Source organism: Phascolarctos cinereus, unplaced genomic scaffold (assembly GCF_003287225.1).
Source record: "Phascolarctos cinereus isolate Bilbo 61053 unplaced genomic scaffold, phaCin_HiC Scaffold_4;HRSCAF=312, whole genome shotgun sequence".
Classification (NCBI taxonomy): domain Eukaryota; kingdom Metazoa; phylum Chordata; class Mammalia; order Diprotodontia; family Phascolarctidae; genus Phascolarctos; species Phascolarctos cinereus.
The window spans coordinates 86,822,563-86,849,443 of NW_027555847.1; the positions used below are offsets into that span (position 1 = coordinate 86,822,563).

Genomic DNA, 26,881 nt, shown 5'->3' on the forward strand with positions numbered 1-26,881 from the left:
ACCTGAATACAGGAAGGGAACTGGACCACCGGGAATCTAGAGCCAGGACAGAACACCAAAAACCTAACCCTTAGGTTGCACTATAATGATGAATACCATAGGAAGGATTTGCTTACAGGAACTAAGAATATGTACTGCTTTGGTAGTAATATGAAAATACCAACCACCACAGATGGGGAGCCAACTCAGTGTACTTTGCTTGCCACTATCTCATTAAAAGTCAGCCCACAGAATGAGAAAGATAATAGCCTCAACTAAGAAACCTAAAAAGCTAACAACTAACAAGCTGATTTAAGGAAAAGATATGGTCCCACATGATCCTCATAAAGATAAAGACCTTTTTTTTTGTCAAAATAGAACAAAAAAAATCAAAGCTTGAATTCTGGAATTAGAGATGGGCAGAAAATAAGTCAACTGTGACTAGAACTCTTTTACTTCCAGAATACTGATAAATAAGTATTCTACTTAAGAAACTTCAGCCCCAAATAAAAAGTTATTTAGGATTCTCTTCATTTAAATTAATACAAGAAGTATTTTTTTCAAAGTACAAGAAATTAATTCAATCTTAATGGCCTTTATCACCTGTCTCACTTTTATCTGGAGAAACTTTTATCATGGTTCCCCTAAGCAAGCAGAAGTCGAGACATCAAGCCTGTTCCAACTTTATCCCACCCAGGAATTATACCAAAAGCAGCAAAGCAAAATACAAAAACAACCATATTTTTACGCATTACTTGGACCAAGTAAGTGTTTGAAGCACGTTTTTAGATGGTTACTATAGCCAATTAGCTATGACAAATTTTTTTGCCTAACAACTGGTTGCCATCTATTGACTAAAGTGTTTAAAAATGTCAAGCAACCAAAGAATAGTGCAATAAATTTAGAGTTTGACAAACACAACTTGATTTTTCTAAGATCAACCTAAAATGACTACCAAAGGACATGTGCTCAGGTCTCCCTAAAAATGAAGAATACATGCTATATTGCTTGTGTTTCCTCTTATGTGGAAAGAATAATCTTCTCACTCCTAGTCCCTTATTCTTTCCACTACAGTATTCTCCATTCAATCTAAATGCTAGTTTTCACCATATTAGTGACCAGAACTAGGATAGTCTACTTCTAATCATACTTTCTTTCCTGTGGTGGCCCTGAGAACCCTGCTGCATAAGTAAGGGATGTATCGCCAGTGAGTCAATGGCAACATTAAGTACACAGGACTCAAATGACTTACACCAAATAGAGCAGAAAATCAATATATGACAGCATTACTTTTAACAAAGGGCCTAGCAAAACAAAGGCATAATTCATTCAAAACACTACTGAGTACCTACTTTGTGCTTAATATTTGGGCAACATATAATGAAATATAATACATGATCCGAGTCTTCAAAGTACCTACAATCTGGTAAGGGAGATAAGAACATAAGGTATGGTACAGCATAGGGAAAAAAACAGGAACAAGTTTGGGGATTAGATAAGGAGATCGTCTGCCCACAACCAAACAGGGTCATGATGGAAATACTGATCATTTCTCTGGTGTGAACCAGAATGGAAACCCAGTGTGAATGGGAAGTCTAACAAAGAATCACTGAGCTGTAGGCTATGAAAGCCTACAGAAAACTCAGAAACTATGTTTTCCACTTTGCCATTTGCTAACAACTCACAAAGCAAGGTCTGGGATAATTTTCTAACTTTCAAGAAATACTAATATATGTCTATGAACAGCACAAAAAACAATACTATGATTATTTTAATTAAATATGATAAAATTCTCCAAAATCCCCTCTTTTCAATGCACTTTCATTATAGGAACTTCAATGACTTCGAGGAAAATATTATTTAAACCTTTCCAATTCACAGATATTTTTATTCAATACACTAACTGTACTGAAGTGTATTGAGATTAAAGTAACATGACTATAAAGAGAGTGGACTTCCACTAGCTTTCTACCAGTGGCAAACACAAGAATATCACTCAACATATTTGGGATTGTTCTGTTTTTCAAATTTTTGTGAAGGAGGTAGTTAAGACTGAGTGAGTAGCTGTGTGTTTCCTTTTTTTCTACACTCTTTGCCATTCCAATAGTTGGGCTAAAAACCAAAGGGGAAAAAGCTCTGAAAAAGTTATTATCCCTTGAAAGCAGGTGCCACACAAATATAAAAGGTAACAATCAAATATACAAAGAATACATTTACACAACTGTGTGATAAAAATGAAGTTAATATGGAAATTATTACTGCAATTTGAAACTAATGATTGTAATAGTAGGTGGAGGGAGGAGAAGGGAAACTGAGGGAATAAGAAAAGACCTAAACTAATGTCACATCTCTGCACCTCAGGATCCAATCTCCTACTTCTCAAAAGGTCTGAAACCTCAGATCAGCTTAACCAGAAGTAGTCAAACCCTGGGAAAAGTTCATTCCTCTACATCTCAGAAAGCAACCAAATGTAATTTACAAATGGAAAACCCCTTTCTAGTAGCCTGCTTGAGAAACCAAATTAATGCAAATAGTGAATATGTGGGATAAGAACTACGAAGAGGAAGGGACTGCTACTGTACCCCAGCAAAACAGATATTTCTATAAGCTCATCTGGAGTCTCCTTTCACAAACAGAACAGAAAAGATGCCACCTCTCCTGTGGCCAAAGTGGGGGGTAAGCAATACCCTATTTTTTTCTACTATAACTTCCTCTTTTTAATGAGCTTCATTAATTTCACGACTAGACGTCCTTAATTATTTCAGGAGTGGGCTCGTAACCATTTTGTGCATGGACTCCTTCAGCAGTCTGATAAAACCTATGGACCCCTTCTCAGAATGTTTTTTAATAAGAAACTAATTATATTGAAACACGTTGACAAACTATTTAAAAGTCAAGTTCATGGACTCCATGTTAAGAACCTCCTGCTTTAGGGAGTAAACCTATAGTAAGCAAAAATCTCTCTTTTACAGCTTATGGACTTTCATCCCCATTGCTTCAATCAAGCAATAATTTTATCCCTCTCTTAGGAAACATCAATTCTGAGCTGGTGACAGCTGGTCTCTTTCTTGCCATCTAAGCTTCTGGGCCTGAAGAAAACTCAAAGATGTTTTCATTTGTGGGCACTGTTATTTTCCCAAAGAAAAACAGATGCAAGCATAGTCTTACAATCATATAAATTTTAAACAATGAATTTCTCAGAACACTTGTCTAATTCAAGATACAGAAGAGCTACCCAGTCTTTGCAATGACTTTGGATAAGACTCAATTATTCAAGGCCTGGAATTCATTTTTAAGATTTAGCTTGTTTAGTACCAACAACTAACTACTCCTAAGTGACAATATAGTGATTTTCCTGACAAACACTGCTAATTCAAGAGAGAATGAGATGAACATGTAAAGTTAAAAAAAACCAACACTACATCTTGAACTTTCAACACTGCAAGTAACAAAGCTAAAGTCAGGGTGATAGAGAGCAAAGCAGGGGGAATGAAGTACAACTTTAACTAATTCTGCTATGTCTGCCAAAACAAACACTCCTGAGTCTCTTCCGTTAGGTCAATACTTTAAGAGTCAAAGAACACATATAAAACCAAGTCTGCTGCTCAAGAAATGCCCATGCAGTTGTGTTGTTCTTATAAAAATAATGGAAAATGTATTTCCTTAGCTATCCCAAAGATCAAGAATTTTTAAAGCATGGAAAGTTCTTATACATGAAAAACTACAGTTTTGGGGGAAGATAACTTCAGTGTAAAAGTCTTTTTGACATTCAATGGAAGGTAGAAGGGACAATTATTTTTCATTCAGAGGAAATTCTAAGATTTCCAAACTTAAAAACCCTATCAAAGACATATTTCTTTGCTGGTAACCTGTCTGAAATCCAAACTAGATGTATAAAATCATTCAACATCTTTACAACCCCAATGTAATTTCTTCCTTGTAATACAATTTCACCTACAGATACAGGTATTCCTTGGGTAGAGAGCAGATATATTCCAGAAAATCAAGCTGCAAGGTGAGTTTCTGTAAATCAAATCCATTTTTCCCATTGATTTTATATAACAAAATTAAATTTAAGTTACTAAATATAAAATCTAATAAACTGAACTGAAAACATTTTACAAGGAAAAAAAACTGGTGGTCAGGTCAAAGATATGTTAAGTATTTTAGTACTGAAAGTGCCTTTTTGTAGCATTTTCCCCATTTTTACTCTGCCCTTTAAACACAGATCCTTTTTCAAATTTCTCCCATGCATAAGGATCACCAGACACCAGACAACATATGTCAAAACCAGCTTCCCTTCACTCTCTGCCTAGATATTCACGTCTAATAATGTTAGGTTACAATATCAGATGTTCCCAACATATGGTGCTTTCTGACACAATATACTTAAACTGAAAATTCCTAAATTATAAACTGTAGGTTATGTAAATTGAACTAATGCTTTATTTTTAACAGTTATGCAAATTCCAAGTTCTGTCAAGTGATTACCAAGACACCTGTAAAGTCAGGTTTAAAAAAACAAACTTGTCTACTATAGAGTCCTATAATATTAGTCATCAAGGCAACGGAAGTGTAGATTGACTAAATTAAAGTCTGTTTAACGAAGCCCACTTGGCATTTGACATTTTTATGTCTTCTTCCTAAAAAAAGGTGTTACCTAATTTTCACCATTTTTGATATACTAAAGATTATCAAGATATACTTTTAAGTTCAATTTATAGCCATCTGACATCTTGAAATAAAAGAAAATAAAAGTTTTATATATAAAATATATATCTATATTCATATATAAAAGTCAATAAGTTATATATAAGGTGATTACAGAGATATGGAATAGTACAAAGGTCTACAATTTATTAAATGAACCACTAGTTTTTAAAAGTCTCTCTGGAAAGCTGGAACCTCACCCTGATGCAGTTTAATGGAAATTTTTATATGGCAAATTACTCTATAATCTTTTGAGAAACAGGGAATAAGTATATTACACTTTTAAATTTACTAATAAAAATAATTAGGTGTTTATAAGTTTAATGAACTATGTGATTCCTACACACGCTTTTTTAAAAAGTCAAACCTACTCCAAAGTTATAATATCACATCCTAAGATTTAGATAACAACTTAGACTGCATTAAATGTTGTCAGAGACAAATATTTACAATACTAAGTTTATGTTCTGCTTTCACAGAATCTCAAACATGGATGATACATAAATAATTCAAGGATGGACAATTCTTTTGGGAGCAAAGAAGCCCAACTACAACTAAACCAGACTGATATTTGAGGGAATACACCATACGAACCAACAGAGGTTCCTGGCCATAGTATTTGTGATTTCTTAAAAGGGATTAATAAGTTAGAATACTGAGTGGCAGTATAGTCAAGGATTTTCATATGCCAAAGCACAAGTGCACATAGAAAAAACCCTCACCTGAGCTATAATCTTTTAGCTGCAAGTCTTTCACAGGAATCCCATCAGAAGTCCGAAAAGCATTAAGAATCTGCAAAAAGAAATCATGGGTATGAATAAAATCATGATGATGATTTATCCAACAAATGTTCAAAGGATATGAACAAAGTTCTGAAAAGAAGAACTGCGAACTATTAACAACTACATGTAAGATTTTTCTAAATCACTGACAATAGAATTTTTAGAGATGGACAGGACCTTGGGGTACAGTTCCCTCATTGGTATGAGAATTAAGGTTCGGAGGAGTTACATATCTCATAGAGATAGGCAGTGTCTGAGGCAGGTCCTTCAGGTTCCAAGACCAGCCCTCTCCTCACTAGACTACGAAAGCTAAAAATCAAAACAACTCTTGACATTTCACCTTGCACCCAGAAAATTAACAAAAGTGACAAAAAATGAAATAATAATTATTGGACACAGCAGAAGACAGATATAATAATATTCTTTTTGTGAGGCTATGAATTAGTTCTGCCATTCTTCAAAACAATTAAGAATTATACTAAGAAAGTGATTAAAATGTCCATACCCTTTATCCCTGAGACATTCCTGCCAGCCAAATATATACCCAAAAGAGCCAAAGACAGAAAGGTACCAAATAAACCAAATTTTAATAGCAGGACTTTTTGTGGTAGCACAGAAGTGGAAACAAAATAGATGCCCAATCAGCTGAGGAATGCTATACAATTTATGGTATAGAAATATAATGCAATATTACTGCACCATAAAAAACAACAAATAGGAAGAATTCAGAGGAAAAGGAAGATTTACATGAAGAGTGAATTAAACAAAACCAGCAATAAAATAAAAACATGGACCACAAGAATGTAAACAAAAACAATAAAACAAAACTGACTTGTTTAACTATAATGACCAAACCTGGGTGTGTAGAAGAGTTGAGAAAATGAACCTCCTGACTTCTGGCCAAGACGGCAGACCATCTAGTTCCTACATATTTACCATAGCAAAACCCTAAAGTTTATACTCAACTAAATTCCAATCAAGAGCAACTACAGAAAGGGTCTTCTTCCACCCCAGAATTGCAAGTCAGCCCACAGGTAATGGAAAAAGGGCCCAACTGACACAAATGTAGAGTAGCCTACAAATATGACCACAGATGGGCCAATGAAACATGTATACAGCCTACGTGACTCTATGTCTGGAGGAAGCAAAAGCAGAGGGCTCCTCTGAGAAAGACCCAGGACAGGTCAGAAAGCAGCAGGGTAGGGACCCTGAAAGTGTCAGATATTGAAAGTGAGCAGTGCTCAGAGAAAGACAGCCCAGGTCAAAGAACTATGTATGAGGTCCTTAACACTCTATCCTGAGATGCCAGAGAGGGCTCTGAAGCTCCAACACTGTGAAACACAAAGATCTAAAGAGAGGACTAACCCCAGGAGCTGGAGATCAGAACAGGAAATCAGGAGATCTAGGGGAAGACCAAGTAGAGTCAAATACTTCACCCAAAAACACAGCATGGGGGAAAAGAGGGGCCCTGGCACAAACCCCCAACTAAGAAACTACAGCTTGAGAAATGAAAAAATTAAAGAAAACACTGAACAGCATCAAAAGTTATTGCAAATCTAAAAATGCCCAAAAAGGAGAAAAATTTCATGACTACAAGCAGAAGCACAAAGAAAAAAATATTTTCTAGAGTTTATATGAATACCCAGAAGAAATGAAGCAAGAGATAAAAAATGAAGTCAAAGCTCTGAAAGAAAGAACCAGAAGAATAAACAGTTTAAAGGAGGATATGGTAAACCTTACCTTAGAAACGGAATTGCTAAAAACTAAAATAGGCCAAATAAATCAATGACACTCTGACACAAGAAGAAACAAGATCAAAAGACTGAAAAAATAAAACAGAAGAAAATATAAGATATCTGACATGAAAAAATGGCCTGGAAAACATGTCAAGGAGATAATTTTTAAAACATTGAGCTCCATGAAAATCACAATTAAAAACTAAAAATTTTTTTTAAACTGAACACCATGCTCCAAGAAATTATAAATCCAAACATCCCAGATATATTAGAACAAGAGAGCAAAGTGAAAGTAGAAGAGATACACCAATCATCTCCTGAAAGAAGACCCAGGGAGAAGTCCCAGAAATGTCACAGTCAAAATCCAAAACTCTCATATGACACCCCCCCCAAAAAATTTACTGCAAACAACAAGAAAGAAGCAGTTCAACTACCAAGAAGTACCAGTCAGAATCATATATGATCTGACAGCTTCTACTATAAACAAGAGTACATCTTGGAATATAATATTCCAAAAGTCAGAGACAGGCTTACAACCAAGAGTAACTCTGAAAAGCTGAATATAATCCAACAAGGAAAAAAACTGACCTTTAATACAACAGAAATCTTTCAGTCATTTCTGATGAAAAAATTAAAACTGAATAGAAACTCTGAAATACAAAAAAGGAATCTAGAAAAACACAGAAAGGTAAATTTATTAGAGTAACTAGGAGATAAATTATTTAAAAGAATATTTTAAAAATTATATCCAAACATTTTTAATGTATAAGACATTACATTTTCCCTCTTCTTTTTTACCTTCCAAAACTAAAAGCAAATATTATTTTCTTATGAATTAAAAAAAACAAAACACAGAACTGCCTCTTTTGAAATTATTTTTAAAATATACTTGATGTTTGACACCATTTACAATTTTCTCCCCCAAAAGATAAATGGTATAAATAGACAGTTCTCAAAGGAAGAAATCCAAGCTATTAACACACATGAAAAAATGCTCCAAATCACAAATAGAGAAAAAGAAATTAAAACAACTCTGAAGTTGTTCTGAAATTTTACTTCACACCCACTAGACTGGCAAAAGTGGAAAACAACACATGGGGATGCTAAGATAAAACAGGCACAAGAATACATTTTGGTGGAATTGTAAATTGTTCTAGTCATACTCAAAGGCAATTTGGAACTATATCCAAAAAGTTGTTAAATTGTGCACACTCTTTGACTCAGCAATTCCACTACTAGCTCTATACCCACAAGAGATCAAAGAAACAGATAAATGACCTTTTGCACAAAAAAAAAATGCCTAGTGGAAATTTTTATAAGGCAAAGAACTGGAGACCAAGAGAGTGCCCATCAAATGGGGGAAAACTAAACAAATTATGGTATAATAATGTTATGGAATATTATGAACCCTAAGAAATGACAAAAAGGATGGTGTTTCAAAGAACCTGGAAAGATCTGTGTGAACTGATACTGAGTGAAGTGAACAGAAACTAGGGAACAATTTATATAACAACACTGCAAAGAAACACAATGAAGAAAGAGGTAAGAATTCTGATCAATGCAATGACCAACTACCATTCAAAAAGACTAGAGATGAAACATGCTACCCGCCTGACAGTGAGGTGATGAACTCAAGGTACAGAATGAGACTTATCTCCCAACATGGCCAATGTAGGGGTTTGTTTGGACTGACTACGCATATTTAATACAAGAGTTTGCTTTCATTTCTTTCAGTTAGAGGGGGAGGGAGAGAAGACCCTGCTATAGGGTTACCAAAATCAAGGAGGGAAAGGAGTCACTGAAGCATTTGAAAAGTGCAGAGAAAACAAAAGAAGGTCAGTGGGAAAGGTGGGATAGGACAGCTTTGATAATATGCTGAATTTGTTGGATAATTGGAGAAGCAAGCTATACATAACTCAGATCCATAGCTGCATAAGCAATCCTTTTCTCTGTACTGCTTTGTGTATGAAATTACTTGTCTTACTTAGTGTTGAAGTTTAGAACAAAAAAATTCAAATACTAAAAAATGAAAATTTCTCAAGCATATTTTACCAGAATTTTATAGCCACCTGCAATAGTTTCATCAGCCCTGCTCTCAGCAATAAGAACCTCATCTTTGCCTACTGAAGAGCTCCAACTCTTATCACAAGAGAACACTAACAAAGTATTCAACAGAAGTCAACTAATCATCTCCATATTACACACGATATATAAAGTAGCCTATGAATATGCAATCTTGCCTACTATCTCCACAAGCATTTAATGGCTTTGAGATTAGTCAACATGTTTGGTTATCTATTATAACCAAGGGCACAGACCAAGCCAGCTAAAAAAAAATCCATTTCACAATTGTGAAATTTCTATGCAAATGGGGCATAGAAGCACAAAAAATTATCTTTCCTGCTGGAAGAAAGTCATCAAATATATCTACTACATTAAGAAAAGCAGGAAGAAAGAAAAGCTAAAAGAAATAATTTCTCTTCTTTAAAGTCACGTCACAAAGTTCAAAAGTTACAAACTAAAAGTTCATCTGATGCAACCATTCTGGAGAGCAATTTGGAACTTTGCTCAAAGGGCAATCAAACTGTGCATACCCTTTGATCCAGCAGTATCACTACTAGGTCTATATCCCAAAGAAATTAAAAAAAGAGAGAAAGAGAGAAAGAGAGAGAGAGAGAGAGAGAGAGAGAGAGAGAGAGAGAGAGAGAGAGAGAGAGAGAGAGAGAGAGAAAGAGAAGGACCCATATATACAAAAATATTTATAGCAGCTCTTTTGCAGTGACAAAGAATTGCAAATCGAGGGAACGTCTATCAACTGGAGAACGGTTGAACAAGTTGGAGTATGTGAATGTAACAGAACACTATTGTGCTATAAGAAATGACAAGCAGACAGATTTTAGAAAAACCTGGAAAGACTTACATGAACTGATGCAAAGTAAAGTGAGGAGAACCAGAGAACATTGCACAGTAACAGCAATATTGTATGATGATCACCTATAAATGACTTAGCTATTCCCAACAATACAATGACCCAAGATAATTCCAAAGGACTCATAAGGAAAAATGTTATTCACACCCAGACAAAGAACTGATGGAACCTAAACACAGATCGAAGCATATCATTTTCACTTTTTTTTCCTTTTGGTCTGTTTCTTCTTTCTTTCTTTTTCTTTTTCTTTTTTTTTTTAGGCAATTGGGGTTAAGTGACTTGCCCAGGGTCACACAGCTAATAAGTGTCAAGTGTTTGGTCTGAGGCCAGATTTGAACTCAGGTCCTCCTGACTTCAGGGCCAGTGCTCTATCCACTGCACCACCTAGCTGCCCCTGTTTCTTCTTTCACAACACGACTAATACAGAAATATGTTTTACATGATTGCACATATATAACCTATATCAAATTGCCCAACTTAGCAAGGGGAAAGGTAAAGAAGGGAGAAGAAAATTTGAAACTCAAAATTTTAAAATGAATGTTAAAATTTGTCTTTACATATAATTAGAAAAAATAAAATACTACTTAAAAAAGAACTAAATTCATATAACTGAAGTTATAAACCAAATCATTAATAAAAAAATGCAAATAAAAAAAACCTTTAGGCTTTATCTCACATCAAGAAAACTGGCAAAGATGAGAAGAGTCAGTGTTAGATGGGTTGTAGAATACAGACACACCAAGTTGCTATGGGTAAAGTTATAAAGTAGTACAATGACTCCAGAAAGGAATTTGGGATTAAGCAAAACGAATAGTAAAATTTTCATATCCAATGACCCAGGGATTCCACTGCTAAGTATATACTCAAAGGAGCATAACGTACGTACGTGTGTGTGTGTGTGTGTGTGTGTGTGTGTGTGTGTGTGTGTGTATGCACGTGTACTCCTTGAGTATGTATTCAAAGGAGGTCACTTATAAAAAGAAGAACTCCATATATGACAAAATATTTATAGCAGCACTTTTTATGGTAGTACCAAAAAAACCAAAAGCAAAGCAGATGTCTACTGATTTGGGAATGGATAGTGTTACACCAACATAAAGGACTATTACTATACTATAAGAAGTAATGATCATGATGATGAAATGATGACGAACATGACGAAAATACAAAGAAGCACGAAAAGACTTATATGAACTGATGCAAAGTAAAGTAAACAGAGAATGGAAAACAATCTACACAATGACTACAATAGTGTAAATGGAAAGAACCACCACCACGAAACAAAAGAAAATGAATGTTGCAAAATTATTAAAAAAAAAAAGTTTGGCTCCAAAGAAGAGCTATTAGAAGACAATTCTCTCTACTCCTCTGCACAAAGGAGGGGAATGGCCCCAGGTGTGAAACACTGCATATAATGTCAGATGGTTTTCCAATGGATTGATGGGTTTTGATGAGTCTTTTCTCTTCTTCCTCTTTTTCTTTTTTCTTTTTCTTTTATTTTTTTTTAAAGTCTTTGATATGAGGGATGATTGGCTGGGACACCGGAAGGGGGAAAAAAATCGGAAAAATCTCAGTAACATAAGAACAAAAGATATTCATAAAATATATTAATAAATAAAAAAACCTAAGCCATGTCACACCACAACCTGTTTTGATCCCATATATTGCAATACTCTACAGACAGACAATACCAACATTTCACAGTTATTTTTTCAATGTGGATGTTGAATAGAGATATAGATATGGATATAAATATATATGTAAATACATGGCACATAATGAGACAAATAGACATGGCTAACTCTCATTTCCAAGTGGAAAGAGCATTGATTTTAGAGTCAGAGGGTCTAGATTCAAATCCCACTCCTCTAATTGGATGCCTCTCAGACACCTAAAACTCAACATGTCCAAAACTGAACTCATCATCTTTTCTCCAAAACACTCCTCTCTTCCAAATTTCCCTGTTTCTGTGGAAGATACTATCCTCTTCTCAGCCACCCAGGCTCACAACTTGTCATCCTCAACTTCTCACTCTAATTCACTCCACATATCCAATCAGTTGCTAAGCCCTAAAGATTCTACTTTCATAAACTCGCTCATATATGCCCCTTCTCTATCCTCTGACATTGCTACCACACCCTGGCACAAACCATCATCACTCCATACCTAGGCTATTCCAATACCCTGCCAGTTGGTCTCCTACCTCAAGTCTCTCCCTACTCCCAATCTATCCTCCACTCAGCTGTCAAATTGATCTTCCTAAAGCACACTTCTGACCATGTCACCCACTAATTCAATAAATTCTAGTGGTTCTCTATTACCTTGAAGATCAAATATAAAATTTTCTACCTTTTAAAGCCCTTCATACCCCTGGCTCCTTTCTACCTTTCCAGTCTTCTTATACCTTATTCCTCTCCATGAACTCTACCACCCAATGACACTAGCTTAGTAGTTAATTTCCCCCCCCCTTCTTTAGGCAATTGGGGTTAAGTGACTTGCCCAGGGTCACACAGCTAGTTAAGTGTCAAGTGTTTGGTCTGAAGTCGAATTTGAACTCAGGTCCTCTTGACTTCAGGGCCGGTGCTCTATCTACTGCGCCACCTAGCTGCCCCTTAGTAGTTTTTTTTTAAGAATTAAAATGTACTCACATCTTCTTTCGTCGCATTTTCAGGCACCCCTCCTAGTCGAATAAGCCTGCTTGGTTTCTCCTCAGTTGGGCCAGTCCGATAATCCTGGTCCTTGAATAGAATGAAAATTATTTCAATTTCATAACAGATATTCAGAAGATTAAAGACAAAAGGCCTCATTACATAAAATGGACTGTTCTACATCAGACCATGAGGAGCAACTATGAGAGTCCCAGAGAAACTGGATTTCAAATTATTAGATTACATAAACGATAGAACAAGTGTCTAATAAACTCACTCCCTGAGAAAGTCCAGTTAAGATGGGAATTTTATGAATAAATGTCCTAAATAACCATTCCTACAATGAAAAGAATATTCTGGCTGAACTGTTTCCTTTTCCTGAGTGGTCAACTTTGGAAAACAAAACAAATACATAGATGTTAATACTAGCCTCATGAGATTTCTAACATGAAATTTAAAAGGCTACCACATTATCAAATCTGAACCATATAGATTAGCTTACAACTATAGCTGAATGAATTTAGAGTTTGTGGAACTCAACTCTTTCCCTAGAGATTTATATTACATAAATGTTTCCAATGGTTCAATCTTCAGCAGGAGACCAATGGTTCAATCTTCAGCAGGAGAACAATAACAAAGGAAAAAACAAAGTACTTTACTCCTAACTGTGTTCCATTCACATACCTGAAGGTCCTGCCGGGAATCTTTGACAATTTTTCCCTCTGGAAAAGATTTGTTATGACTATAGTCAAACATCTGGTTCCCTGGAACCCGGTGATCCACATCACGGTACTCCATGTTTCTATAATCAGTATCTTGGCGGCCAAGGAAATCCAGACCCTCTTCTTCTTTAAATGCAAGACCAGAATCTGATCTTTGTTGTTCACCTCCAGAAAGTGGCTGTTTGTTGGTAAAGATTTGAGGCGTTTTATCTTGGTCCTGAAGAGGGCGCTGGTTGTTCCGAAAGTCTAAAGGAGACTCATTTTCAAGGCCCAAACCATGAGAGTCTCCTTCTCTTGCTCTTGTCTCTGAATGCTGAAACTCCCCCTTCTGGATGCCAAAAGGAGGTCTTTCTGTTCCTGCAAGGTCATGGGCAGACTCTTCTCTCTTGTTCACATTTATGCCAGACCGTTCTCTATCTTGTGTAGAGGGCTGAATGAAATCCAAAATATTTGGATCCATGGGGGGCATCTCCCTATCTGTAAATTCCATATGGGGAGCCATCTCTCTGCCCCTAAAATCCTGATCAGTTCTAGATCGATGTCTACCTCTGAAATCTGAAGGTGGTGTATCCCTGTCCCTAAAGTCTAGATCAGCAGTGCCTGAGCCCCTGCCCCTGAAGTCCATTTGTGATCCATCTTTTCCCCTAAAATCTATATCTGGTATATCCCTATTTCTAAAATCTGAATGGGACTGATCCCGGCCCCTGAAATCCAAATCTGATATATCTCTGCCCCGAAAATCTGAATGGGACCCATCCCGGCCTCTAAAATCTAAATCATATGTACCCCGGCCCCTAAAATCAGGAGGAGGCCCATCTCTACCCCTAAAGTCAACAGCATGTGCTTCCCTATCTCGATAGTTCATATGGGATGCCTCTCTACCTCGATAATCCACAGAAGTACCATCCCCACCTCTATAGTCCATAGGTGGTCCTTCCCTATCTCGAAAATCTCCTGGGTGCATCTCTCTACCTCTGAAATCCAACTGTGGAGAATCTCTGCTCTGGAAATCAGAAGGGAAATCCCCCCCCATGAAATCACGTCCGGGCCCCTCCCCAACTCGATAGTCAGCATGTGGTCCATCTCTAGCTCCATAGCTGAAAGAATGATCCTCTACATTTGCAAAGGGAGGATTGGGAGGCCCCGTATGCCCCTGGAAATCAAAAGGAAGTGAATCTCTGCCAGGAAAGTTGCCAGAGTGTCTTTCTTGAGCATGACTCTTAAGGGGAGGAGGATAATCCCTGTTCCACCCGGGAGCAAACCTTTCTTCTTGGCTCCCACTGTAGAAACAAAGACAGTGTTATTCATATTGTCCAGAGTTTGCAATCTACACACCAGCATATTCTTCTCTAATCACAGCACATTCTTCCGTAAACAAAAAAAAATTTTTTTTTGCAGAGTTCTGTAACAATGTCCTAGATTTGCAGAAAACAGCAATGTTTTGATATTTTTAAGACGAAGTGGTGGAGTAAACTTTTATGCTCCCATTTCAGGATACGAGGGAAGTCAACACAACGTTTTCAACATGACTGCTGCAGAAAAAGCTTTCACCCAGGCCTGCAACAGGGAAAATCCGCAATACCAGATAAGCTAGCAATGGTGACATGCTATATAATTTTCCATTTCCTACAGCCAGGGAAGCTAGAATTCCAAGGCCAACATGATCACTCATATATATTAGAAGTTTTTTATATAAGGTAGGTTCTGTCAGTGGTCTACTTCTCATAGCTACATGTCAATTTCAAGTGTGCCCTGAACAATCAATCCTTGCCTGAGTTTATTTATTGCCTGAATTATCAATAGGTATTACAGAAGAGTTAATACCACCATAAAGCTCCAAGTTAAATTCCTTTATATCAAATTCCATTTCTACATTTGTTGCAATGAAATTTGTTAAAAATAAGTATGTTGCTAAAAATCATTCCCAGTTAGCAGGACTTGAGATGAAACTCAGCTGAACTTAGCTTTTCAAACCTACCCTACTCCTTTTTCCCCTGCCCTATGATCTGTATGTAGAGTTAGGTTTTGGCAAATGCAAAAATTAGGAAGTCAAAAGGTAATCACTACATGGCAGAACACAAGCCTTAAGTGCTCAAGTACGACTTGGCTCCCCTCACCCCACCTACAACGCAAACAGCCAATAAGTTCTTTAAATCATCTGGTACAAAAGAAAACACTTATTAAAAAACTTTTCAAAGCAACAATGTTTCTAAGCTATTCAATAGGACAGAAACAGCTGAGTCATAAAGAACTCTTCATCATGATGGTGCTGTTATGGGACTTTCACTTGCTTTAACCTAAAAATTAGAACAGTAGCCCAAATGCAACAATTGTTGAGGAAAATGCACTGGCTACTCACAGCTTCTACTAACATTATACTTAAGTTACAGCAGATCTTTATGGTTTACCATAAATAAGAGCCACTTTAAATTTGGAGGGATTGGAACTGCAATTTCATGGGTAGTAAGAGCAGAACAGTACCTGTTCTGCAACTTACTGTCTTATAGGACTGCCTAGGGGACTAAAAAATTAAGTGACTTGCCCCGGGTCAGAGAGCCATTAAGCGTCAGAGACAGGACCTGGAGCCAGGTCTTCCTAACAATTTTGAGGCCAGTTTTCTATCCACTACTTCACACTTACTCTCACTTAAAGAGAGTTGTCATACTTACTGAGTGATATATTAATTACACTGTAGCAAATGAAACACACTGCTCATATCCTGAAATATATTAGGTATTCTTTCTGACAAAATTAATCCAATAACAGGAATTCAGTACGGACTAAATATTTTATTTTCATTCTAGTCCAGCTCCAATACTTACTAGCAGTGTGACTGTGGGCAAGTCATTTAAACCTATATGAGCCTCAGTTTCCTCATCTGTTAAATCAAAATTTAAGTCAGTTAATATGAAGTAAAAGAATAAAAAACCAGGCTATGTTTACAAATATGGGAATAAGCTGAATGATGCTGCATAAACATATTCAACAGTTCTGAGTGGTAACTAATCCACAATGACCTTAATTAGGCAATTTATTTGGAAATAATCCAACTTGCAAAACAATAATCTATAAGTATAAATATGTCAAAATATAAGACTCTTATTACAAAGTTAAAGCAACATGTCCCTTTGATCTAAAACTGGCTTAACTGAAAGAAAATGGGGAAAAAAAACTTACGCCACCTTCATCTTAAAGGTCACTGGAAAGAAGGCAAAGCTTCCTGTGAGATCCATATAACTCCATCTAGTACCTAACATTTACTGAACTCATTAAGTACTGGGCAGAAGATAAGGGTTATATGGTTTCTGTTTGAGTTCAGGAATTGGAATTGTACACATTTAAAGGCACATCTGTTCAGTCTACTCAGGTACTGAAGGAACTTTAATAAATATTTCTGATGTAACTGCAATTAAATCTCATTTGAAAGTCAGGGAAGATCTTTTCCACCACACTTTATTAAATGATAAACATATATTTCTAAAAAAGATACTTTAATTATCTTTAATACTACTGAACCACTGTATTAATTTTTTAAAAATATCATCCTAATGGGATGTCTAAGTAATACTATGTCCAATAATATTATATTGATAAAGGGAAAAAAAAGATTTTTGAATATCCTATTAGCTGCTGCGGGGAGGGGGGGGGGGAAATCACCTAATTGCCATGATATCCTCTTTCATTCAATGTGAGGACCACCCTTTGAATCAGAAGTCCCAATATTTAACAGGTATATGTCTATAAACAATTCACTTAAATCTATATAAGTTTCAGTTTCCTTATTAAATGGGAATTACAAGTACACTAGCCACCTTACAATGCCATTTGTTTGTGTGTTATTATTTTTTTTCCTATTATTTAGTGATCTCTAAAATTGGGATATAATAGGAATAGTAAGAAAATCTCACCAGTAAGTTTTCTCCTCAGTTTTTTTTTAATTTGCAAAGTAAAAGGGCATAAAAGTACTTTTTCAAAGAACTTTAAGAGAGCATGTAAAAAAACCATTTGATGTAATAGAGGTATTTTCTTCCTGAAAAGGCACAGAGTAAATAGAGTCCCAAAAATACACAATATATCAGGAGGAAAAAAATTATACTTTTTTTTTACAGCTGTATAATTGTTTATTTTTTTTTCTTTTTGCTAGGCAATGGGTTTAAGTGACTAGCCCAGGGTCACAAAGCTAGTAAGTGTCAAGTATCTGAGGCCAAATTTGAACCCAGGTCCTCCTGATTCCAAGGCTGGAGCTCTATCCACTGCGCTACCTAGCTGCCCCCCTTTATAATCATTTTAGAGGCAACTAGAAATTTAAAGTGTATTTCCAGCTAAATAAAATAGTCTGATAGTAGAAAATGACACTTATGTTCCTCTCCAAAGAAAACATCTAACTAAATTTGTAAGAAGTCAAAATCTGGGACTATACTAGTATGTTGAGAAACCTGGCATTGCAAGAATGGACATAAAAGTCTAAATAATTCTCTCATTAATCCAACAATCTGATGATAGCATAACATCAGATATAGAAGAGTTATGTCTAACAGTAAATTTGGCAATGAGAGCTCAAATGCACAGTAAGCTTGTTACTGTATGTTTTCCATATGGCAACCAAAAATATACACAGTAAGACTAGATTCTTTATTATAAAATTTAAATTACATACCGGAAAGGGCCTGTCCTATTAGCAGGTCGAGGGTCCCCCCACATTTCTTCCTGTGTTGGGAGGGCCCCAATAAATGGATTTTTAAAACCAAATGCTGGTAACAGTACCTACACACATATACACACACACAAAAAAAAAATCAGGATAATTAGCATACCAAACTTCAAATCCCCATTTCAATTATTTAAGGCCACTTTAAGAAGAGTCAATGTGTGAGACCCAACTTTACATATTACTTTATACCATGAAAATGATCTTATTTTTAAAAGTTCATCCAATGATTCAAGTACACTAATTCCTAATATTTAATAAGAATTTACTTTGAACTTTTTCTTAATATTAATATTCTTAATACTAGGAAAGTAATTCAAAAACCCTCGGAGTGCTACACAAATGTCAACTATCATTATTCCCATTTTTAAGGTGATTAAACTGGGTCACATCCAGGGGAAATAACTAGACTGGGGCATGTATTATTCCTTGTAGTACCCGCACCAGTTAGGGATATTATAACAGTTTTCTATACCAATTTCACTTATCAATTGATCAATTCAGTAAATATAGTTAGACAAAATAAGAAGTACTAGAAATTACCATATCTATAATTTCCAAACAATAGATTGAAATAAGGTAAAGACATGAGAGCCACCTTCCCTTCCTTCACCTGGATTAAAAGAAAGGGTACTAAAAGAACAGGGAGAGGGGAGAGAAACAATCCCATTTCTTTATCACTTATAAGACAGCACAGGACTAGAGAAAGGACTTTCTTCTCACCTAAAAGTAAACAAACAATAAGCAAGGAGACAAACTTTGAAGTACTGGGTAAGTTAAAAGAACCTGGTCATTGACAACTGCTGTGTTAGTATGCAGGGGCCTCTAGGGTTACTACCAAAAAATCAAGTAACCTTTTAGGATTTCCTACTTCCTTAATCTTGCCTTTCCCACACACCTTTAGGACTTTAGTTCCCGATTCAGCTATAATGTGAAAGTGTTCAGTGTACTATTTCATCAGGTCTCTTGCTTCTTTCTGACTTTCAATCATGATTCTTTCTGAGTTTCTTTCAACTACCGAGAGAAACAAAGCATACCTTAGTACCCAAGGACAGCAAACACTGGCAGAGGATCTAACATGAGTTATTCATTCTGACATAAATGTTTTAGAAAAGGTTCAAAACTTGTGTCAAAACTATCTCAGTCAAACCTCTTACTGGCATAACTAGTCCATTATTTTTTCCTGGCCAACAAGATAGATCTTTGTTTCAAGAAGCCTGGAATTATTAAAAGGACTATGAAATTTCCCAGAGACAAACCAGCCTGCTCTTTATCATAAGTCTGAACAAAAGCTATTCCTCATCCTCTTGGCTGTATGAATGGAATTCTTTTGACTGACTATTCCTCTTATTAGGAGACTTCAAAATGTTCTTGGCTTTTGCTGTAATCAAGACACTATCTCTGCCAACAGGAATACCTGTAGAACCTCACCACCTACAGTAATCCCCCTTCCATTTGAACTCTGCTAGAACACTGTAAGTATACATGTCAGTGTTTTATGCATTACTTGATATTAATAATCAGAGTTGTCAAAGTTACATCTACTACATTTTTTAAGGACTCCTATATGATTCTGGCCCAAACATGGGAGATACTTTATTGGAGAAGAGCTTTTTTTAAGGCAGCATTTTACCCTACCAAATTGAAAGATATTTTACAAAGATAAGAAGTACAATGAGATCTTGTATTCTCTATGCTTTTCTTTCAACATTTTGTCAATAAAAGGAATTACTTTTTTCCCTATACAGACAGTCGCAAACTAAGGGTTGTCATAAATGCTACAATGACCACTGCTACCATGAGCCCATCAACTAAAGGCTTCCTATGCCTACTTTTCCCTATGGCATCCCACTCCCCCCCCAAAGGAAGACTTCACCCTTTCCCTCCCTCAGCTGTAGCATCCGATTAATCAACAAGGTACACTGAAAGATTCCTGCAGCAATGGGTAGGATAGGCTCTGAAACTCTGGTGACCACCATTTTTATGGGAACAGGGTAGTGCCTATTTATTCCCGGGGCTAAGGGAATTCTAAACTGAAATTTAGAATATACCGTCCCATATAAACAATGGTGAAATCAGTGGAGAGTTCCTAGAGCAGGGATTGTTCTGTGAAGTTTAGATTCAGTCAAAGGGCCACACCTGAGGATCTAGAGGGCCACATGTGGCTTCGGGGACACAGGTTCCCCACCTCTGTCCTAGAGTACTATTAGGACAGAAACATGGTTCAGCTATATTAGGGGTCAAATAAATTTTTATGCACTGGTTAAGAAAGTTAACCACCCTAATAAGATTATTTTTATAAGAAAATGTACTCCAAGTTACAAACCCACAAATGAATTTTTAGAATATGACCAATGTTAAGTTGGGGAGCTTGTATTTCTCCTTTGACAGGGACTGAGATATTCACAGAATAACTTCATAGATTTAGAACCGGAAGGAACCTTAGATGCCATCAAGTCTAACTCTCTCATTTTACAGATGAGGAAACTGAGGCTGAAAGGTTAAGTAACTTGCCCAGGATTACACAGCTAGTATCTGAGCTGGGATCTGAACTCAGATGTTCCTGATTTCAAGTTCACTACTTGTGTAATTCCTACAAACAAAACCAAATCAGACTGAGCAAAGCATACAATGCTTGAAGATAAGGCACTCTAATGTTAAAAATACCACAAATGAGAAAGACAGTTTTCTCCAAAAACAAAGAAGGTATAAGTTTATGGCTAATTTCAAGTGATCAAATAGAAAACTTCTAAAGAAGCAGTCCACCGTGACAAAGTTGAACGAAATGTTGTTGAAAGACCGTGCTCTCTTTATAAAAGAATTCTTTAAATTTATTATAAAGGCTATCCCATTAAATATTTCATTATTTTTCTACTAATGTAAGTCAAATATTCCTTGATTATTCTTCACTGATTGTATGCTTTTTAAAAGCATAAATATACTTTAACTTTCAACATATATTTTCATAAACAATCCTTTATGTCTTTAAAATCTAACATTAATTTTTAGCAGAAGCTTTAATTAACAAAGAAAACTGAAATATGTTTATAGGTAACCAAAATACTATTTTTACCTGGCTCATATTCCAAAAAGTCTAAACAGCTATTACCAGAGAGCTAGGATGATTTCATAAATATATGAACAAAGGGGAAACTTCTTTTGTTCAGATTAAAGATTGCCTGGAAAATGTTTCCCTCAGGACCATAGTCATCCGTTTGTACCACACAAAGTCACACAGAACCCCAGCATCTTACAATCAATGTGGCATCCTTGAGAAGGAGCATGGCAGAGTAGATATGACACTGTAGTCTGGAAAACCTGGGTTCAAATGCCACCATAGATACTTAATCTTTGTGTAACCCTGGACAAGCCACTCCATCTCCTTTTTCTTTATCTGTGCAATGAAGGGGTTGACCTTGGTCTCTAAGATCCCCTCTAGCTCCAAGCCTTTGATCCTCTAAACAATAATATTAGCTTGTCTGTTCCTGGATGGTCATTCAACCTCTCTCCACAGGTTCTCTTCCTCTTCACTCTCCCATTGGCTTAAATGTTATCTCTATGAAGATGACTCCTAGATCTACATGTCCAGTTCCAGATCACCCATTGGATGTCTCAAACTGGATGTCCCATAGATATCTCAAGCTCAACATGACTTCATCTTTCCTCCCCTCTTCCTAACTTTCCTTTTTCTGCTGAAGGCTTCACAATCCTTATAGTCTCCCAGGTTTCATTATCAGCAAGTCACCTTCTCTCACCCCACAAATACAATCTCAACATCTCTCTACCTCTACAACATCTCTCACATCTGACCCCTTCTCTCCACTCACAAAGCTACCATTTAAGTTTAAACACTTATCACCTCTTGCCTAACAACAGCCTTATAACTGGTCCCCCTGCTTCAAACCCCTCACTACAATCCATTCCACACAATGGTACAAAAGTGACTAATTTGAATGCAGATCTAACTATATTACTCTCCTCAAACTCCAATGGCTACCTATTGCCACAAGGCTCAAATATAATTTTCATTTAGTTTTTAAAGTCCTTTACAACCTGGCTTCAATCTACATGTCCAGCTTCACTGAACACTAATCTCCTTTACACTCTGGCCTTCACTCTGTTCCTTATAAAACACTCCCATCTCCAAGCCTTCGCTGCTTGTACACCATGCCTAGAAGGCACTCTTTCTCACCTCAGTCTCACAAAATCCCTGATGCACCCTACACATAACCTTCCTTGATCCCTCTCAACTGCTAGTACCTTTCTTCCCAAGCTAACTTGCATTTAAATATCAGATATAATGTATTTATTCTTTGTGTATTTGTGTATATGGATATATCTAGATATCTATGTATATGTATAAAGACAGATATGTATATCTATACACATACACACATACATATATATTCTTATATTGTTGTCTGCCCTTTATTTTTAAATAACAAGTGATGATGTCTTGATTTTCACGTGAACTGGATATAAGTGAGGCAGAACTGTGCAGCTGTCAGTCTCACTCTCTTCCAAAGTCATTAAAGTCCAGTGGCAGGACAGAAGTCAAGATGACTGGGGATATATACACTCTTATATATGTACTTCTTGTCTCTCACATTAGAATGTAAGCTCCTTTTAAGTAGGGATTGTTTCATTCTTCGCCTCTGTATTCCGAGTCTAGCACAGTGCCTGGCATACAGCAGGTGCTTAATAAATGCTTGGCTAATTGAGTTATTACCATTAAACAGTTTAAGACAAATACTTATTACGTATGAACTTGTGTTTCTTGATATTAAAAAACAAGGACAGGAAATGAAATGTAATCTGAAGCATAAAATCACCACACAGCTTATACTTCCATGACAAATACTGTAAAATATCTAATGCATTCTGCCATAAAATGAACTTATCTATGGTTTTCATATTTTCACAGGTTTTCAAATGAATTTTTCTCCATTTACAAACTAAGAAACTAAGAGCTGAAAAAACCTTTCTGGGACAGTTTTCTCATCTATAACATAAGGTAATCGGACTAAAATGATCTCAAGTCCCTTCCACTTCTAAACTCTATAATTCTAAGTTTACTCAACAAAGTAGAGGGAGTTCAAAACTAAGGCCTCTCTTCCATTCTACTTGTCTCCTTAGCAAAGGAGATCCCATCCTTCTGATCCCACTTGTCCCTTGACATATTCTTTAACCTCTAAATCCTCCATCTACTCAACAACTTCAATACACCATCCTAAGATCCCACAAATAGGAGAAAAGATTGGGAGAAGCTAACAAACAGAACCCTACACCAATTACTACATATTTTCATTCTGTGTGTTAAACATCCACCTGAGGCTGAATCCATTTGACAACAACCTTATATACCCAATGTCATCTAATACCAGTCCTCTACTTGAACCCTTCAGCTCTAATCACCATATTTTGATGGCTATAGACTCAAATATTCCAAATCTGCATTACTTCACAACAGGAAGTAAGAAAAAAAATGCAAGCACACCAAAGTTCAAAAGTGAACTCATGATATCACGTACTTTAGAAAAAGTCTTCTGCTCTCATTATGCGGGCCCTGTAAACAGTAGACCTGATAAATTCTCTAAGATATTCAATAATCTACAAAGAGTACAAGAGGGGGCAGCTAGGTGGTACAGTGGATGGCACACCGGCCTTGAGTCAGGAGGACTTGAGTTCAAATCTGATCTCAGACACATTACATTCACTAGCTGTGTGACCTTGGGCAAGTCACTCGTACCCAACTATGGGTACCTTTAGTTTAGAATAGAAGCCGCAGCCACTCCCTGGGTATCAGTTTATAGTTTTCCCATCTGTAAAATGGGAGGTCTGGACTAGATGATCACTAAAGTTCCTTCCAGTCTAACTTATGGGCTTACTGGGCCATGAGCCTTTGCCTTTCTCTTTCTGGAAAGACGTACTTACAGAATAAGGAACTAAAATAAGAAATTAACTGAAGAGATGCTGATACCTCTAACTATGAACAGCACAAAATTCCATTAAAACTCTTCCCAAAATAGGAAAGAGCTATTAAAAAAAAAAAGGAACTGCCAAAATCATCGCTAAGGTCCTGTAGCCAGGGGCCACCGACCCCTCGTCGACGGCTGCGTCGGCGGGCCTGCAGAGGCCCGCGTGAACCGGCAGCCTCGGCTCGCTCGGGAGCCGGAGTTGGACGAGGCCGCCGGAGCAGCGGCCTGGCCCGCTCCTCTCCGGGGACTGCCGCCGGCCTGGTGGTGGGGGCGGCGGAGGTGACGGCGTAGGAGGAGGAAACATTCCGTGGGGGGGAAAACAATGAGCCTTCTCATTTTTTGTCAAAAACGAGGCAGAGAAACCAGCCAAAGACCTATCTCCCCTTCCTAACTCACAGGAAGGAAACCCTGGAGTGTGCAGGCTGGGAGGCAGGCAGTTTACCACTCAGTGAGCAACGCTAACTGAAGGAAATTATGGCATGAGCGCAAAAATTTTTCCTGCACCCTAAGAAAGCTAAGGAGCAGCTAAGTGGTGCAGTGGAGAGAGCACCGGCCCTAGAGTCAGGAGAACCCGAGTTCAAATTCGGCCTCACATTCACTAGCTATGTGACTCTGGGCAAGTCACTTAACCCCAACTGCCTCACCAGAAAAAGAAAAGAAAAGAAAAGAAAAGAAAAGAAAAGAAAAGAAAAGAAAAGAAAAGAAAAGAAAAGAAACTAAGGATTGAGAGATGTGTCTAAGCCAGTAAGACCCTTTACTCTCCGGGGGAGGGGGGTCCTCAGTAACCAGGAGGATTCTCCATCCTGAGTCTTTTAGGTGAGTTTGAAATTCCCCCCCAACCACCCAAAAAACCCACCAACCCTGCGTGTCGCCCTAAAGGGGCCGCGCCCTAGGCGGGAGCAGTCACTCGTCGGGGACCCCCGACCCGCCCGCCCGGGATTCTGTGGCCCGAGTGGCCGGAGGACATGGCGACGCCACTCCCCGCCGGCTCGGACTCGGCTTCCCCCCCCCAGCGGGGGCTGGCCGCGGCCCGCGCCCGGAGCCAAGCTAGGCCAGTAACCTCGTCTCCGCGAGCGGCTGGATCCTCCGAGGCCCGCGGCGGCGACGACTACGCCGTCGCCTCTGCCGCCCCCATCACCAGGCCGGCGGCAGCCCCTGGAGAGAAGCGGGCCAGGCCGCTGCTCCGGCGGCCTCGTCCAACTCCGGCTCCCGAGCGAGCCGAGGCTGCCAGTTCACGCGGGCCTCTGCAGGCCCGCCGACGCAGCCGTCGACGAGGGGTCGGTGGCCCAGAAGTTCCCCACCAACACGACCTATGGAGGCCAGGGACTGAGGCAGGCCAACACCGGGCGTTCCATCACCAAGCCCAGCTCCGCTCGCCAAGCGACCTTACCTAAGACAGCGACAGCTTACACCGTCGCCGTCTCCTCAGTCGCCGCCGTCACCGACCCAGCGCTAAGGAGACCGGAACTTCCTCCCAACCCCCTCCCCGGCCGCTCCGCCAGGCCTCCACAAAGGCGCCCCCTCCGACGCCAAAGCCCACTGGGAACTGTAGTCGACCTCGGAGCTCCACGGACTACGACTCCCAGCGTGCACCGCGCAAGGAAGTGGTCCTTGGCCGGGCGCGGGCCGAGGGAGGTGAGGGAAGGCGCCGAATGCACGTGGAACTTAGAGATATCCAATGAGAGTGATGCTGCGACTGCGGCTCCCAAGATGGCGCTAGGTCCCTGACCGCCGTTATCGCGAGGCTTACTGGGAGTAGTAGTTTGGCGCTTGCTTCCCAGAGGGCCTACCTCAATTGAAAAAGCTTTTTCCTCTACCCAGAGGAGAGCCCAAGAAAGCTGTCTAGCCGTAGATGTTCCCTCGCACTAAAATAGGATCTTATAGGATTTAGCGTTGGTTCCCCTTTTGCTGGCCTCAGTTGATCTCCTGGGGCTTTTTATACGTTTAAAACAAAAGCTTCTCTACTGATAGAAGTTCGGCCCAATTCAGTGTAATCCAATAAACATGTATTAAGCATCTCCTGGGATACGGTGGGTCAAGGGAGCAAATACCGGACAAGCATTCACACATGATGTGCCCTAGGCTAAATGCTGAAGAAACAAACAAAACTTGAAGGCAGGTCCTGCCCTCGAGGAGTTTACATTCTAACACTGTCCACTGAGCATCCTCTCTACTCACCCAACTCTCCAACTCTGGCAATTGGTGGGAGTGGGATGGAGGGAATGATCACCCTAAAGTCTGGATTAATCCTGTTGGAGGCTATTTATTTCTAACACTATCCCTTATGAGCTACCATCGGTGGTCTCTCACACCAACAAGATGTAATTAGTCAATGAGCTTTTAACAAAGTTATTTAGTAAGATGGCATATATTAAGAATAGCTGGTACAGCCATTCTCCCAAAAATCCTGGGGTGTCTTCTCCCTCAAATACACAAAAAAGTCATGGGACAACTGGTCTCAAATTTAAGGGTAACTCACAAATCCTGGTGTTTTATGTCCTGGAAACCTTTTCTTCCGTCAATAACTAGCATTCTGCTCTGGTGCCAGGGGTTGAAAATAACAGCCTTCTAAGGTCTACAGTCCTTCCACCTCCATTTATCCTGCATGCATCATGCTACTTGGCAACTCCAAAGCCTGTACTTTGATCTCATCAAGACCTCCAGACCCTCTACTCTTCAGATCTGAGCC

General features: G+C 38.2%; 1 protein-coding gene and 1 long non-coding RNA gene across 3 annotated transcripts in view; one reads left to right on the forward strand and one right to left on the reverse strand.

The window, feature by feature from the left end:
• RBM6 (RNA binding motif protein 6) overlaps positions 1-25,670 on the reverse strand; it is a 102,795-nt gene extending 77,125 nt beyond the window's left edge. Inside the window, exons 1-5 of one of the 2 annotated variants that reach the window (XM_020998940.2) lie at positions 25,583-25,670; positions 18,164-18,270; positions 13,469-14,786; positions 12,785-12,874; positions 5,412-5,481 (exon numbers count right to left, since the gene is read on the reverse strand). In XM_020998940.2, coding sequence (XP_020854599.1) covers positions 5,412-5,481; positions 12,785-12,874; positions 13,469-14,786; positions 18,164-18,207 — 1,522 coding nt within the window. In that variant the 5' untranslated portion in view covers positions 18,208-18,270; positions 25,583-25,670. Of the gene's footprint in view, positions 1-2; positions 510-5,411; positions 5,482-12,784; positions 12,875-13,468; positions 14,787-18,163; positions 18,271-25,582 lie in introns of those variants that run through there. The other variant, XM_078152364.1, reaches the window with a different exon arrangement.
• LOC144456772 (uncharacterized) lies at positions 2,565-5,413 on the forward strand. Its single transcript, XR_013485866.1, has 3 exons — positions 2,565-2,655; positions 3,940-3,994; positions 5,169-5,413. It is a non-coding gene; the product is annotated as an uncharacterized LOC144456772 (long non-coding RNA).
• Positions 25,671-26,881: the final 1,211 nt, after the last annotated feature.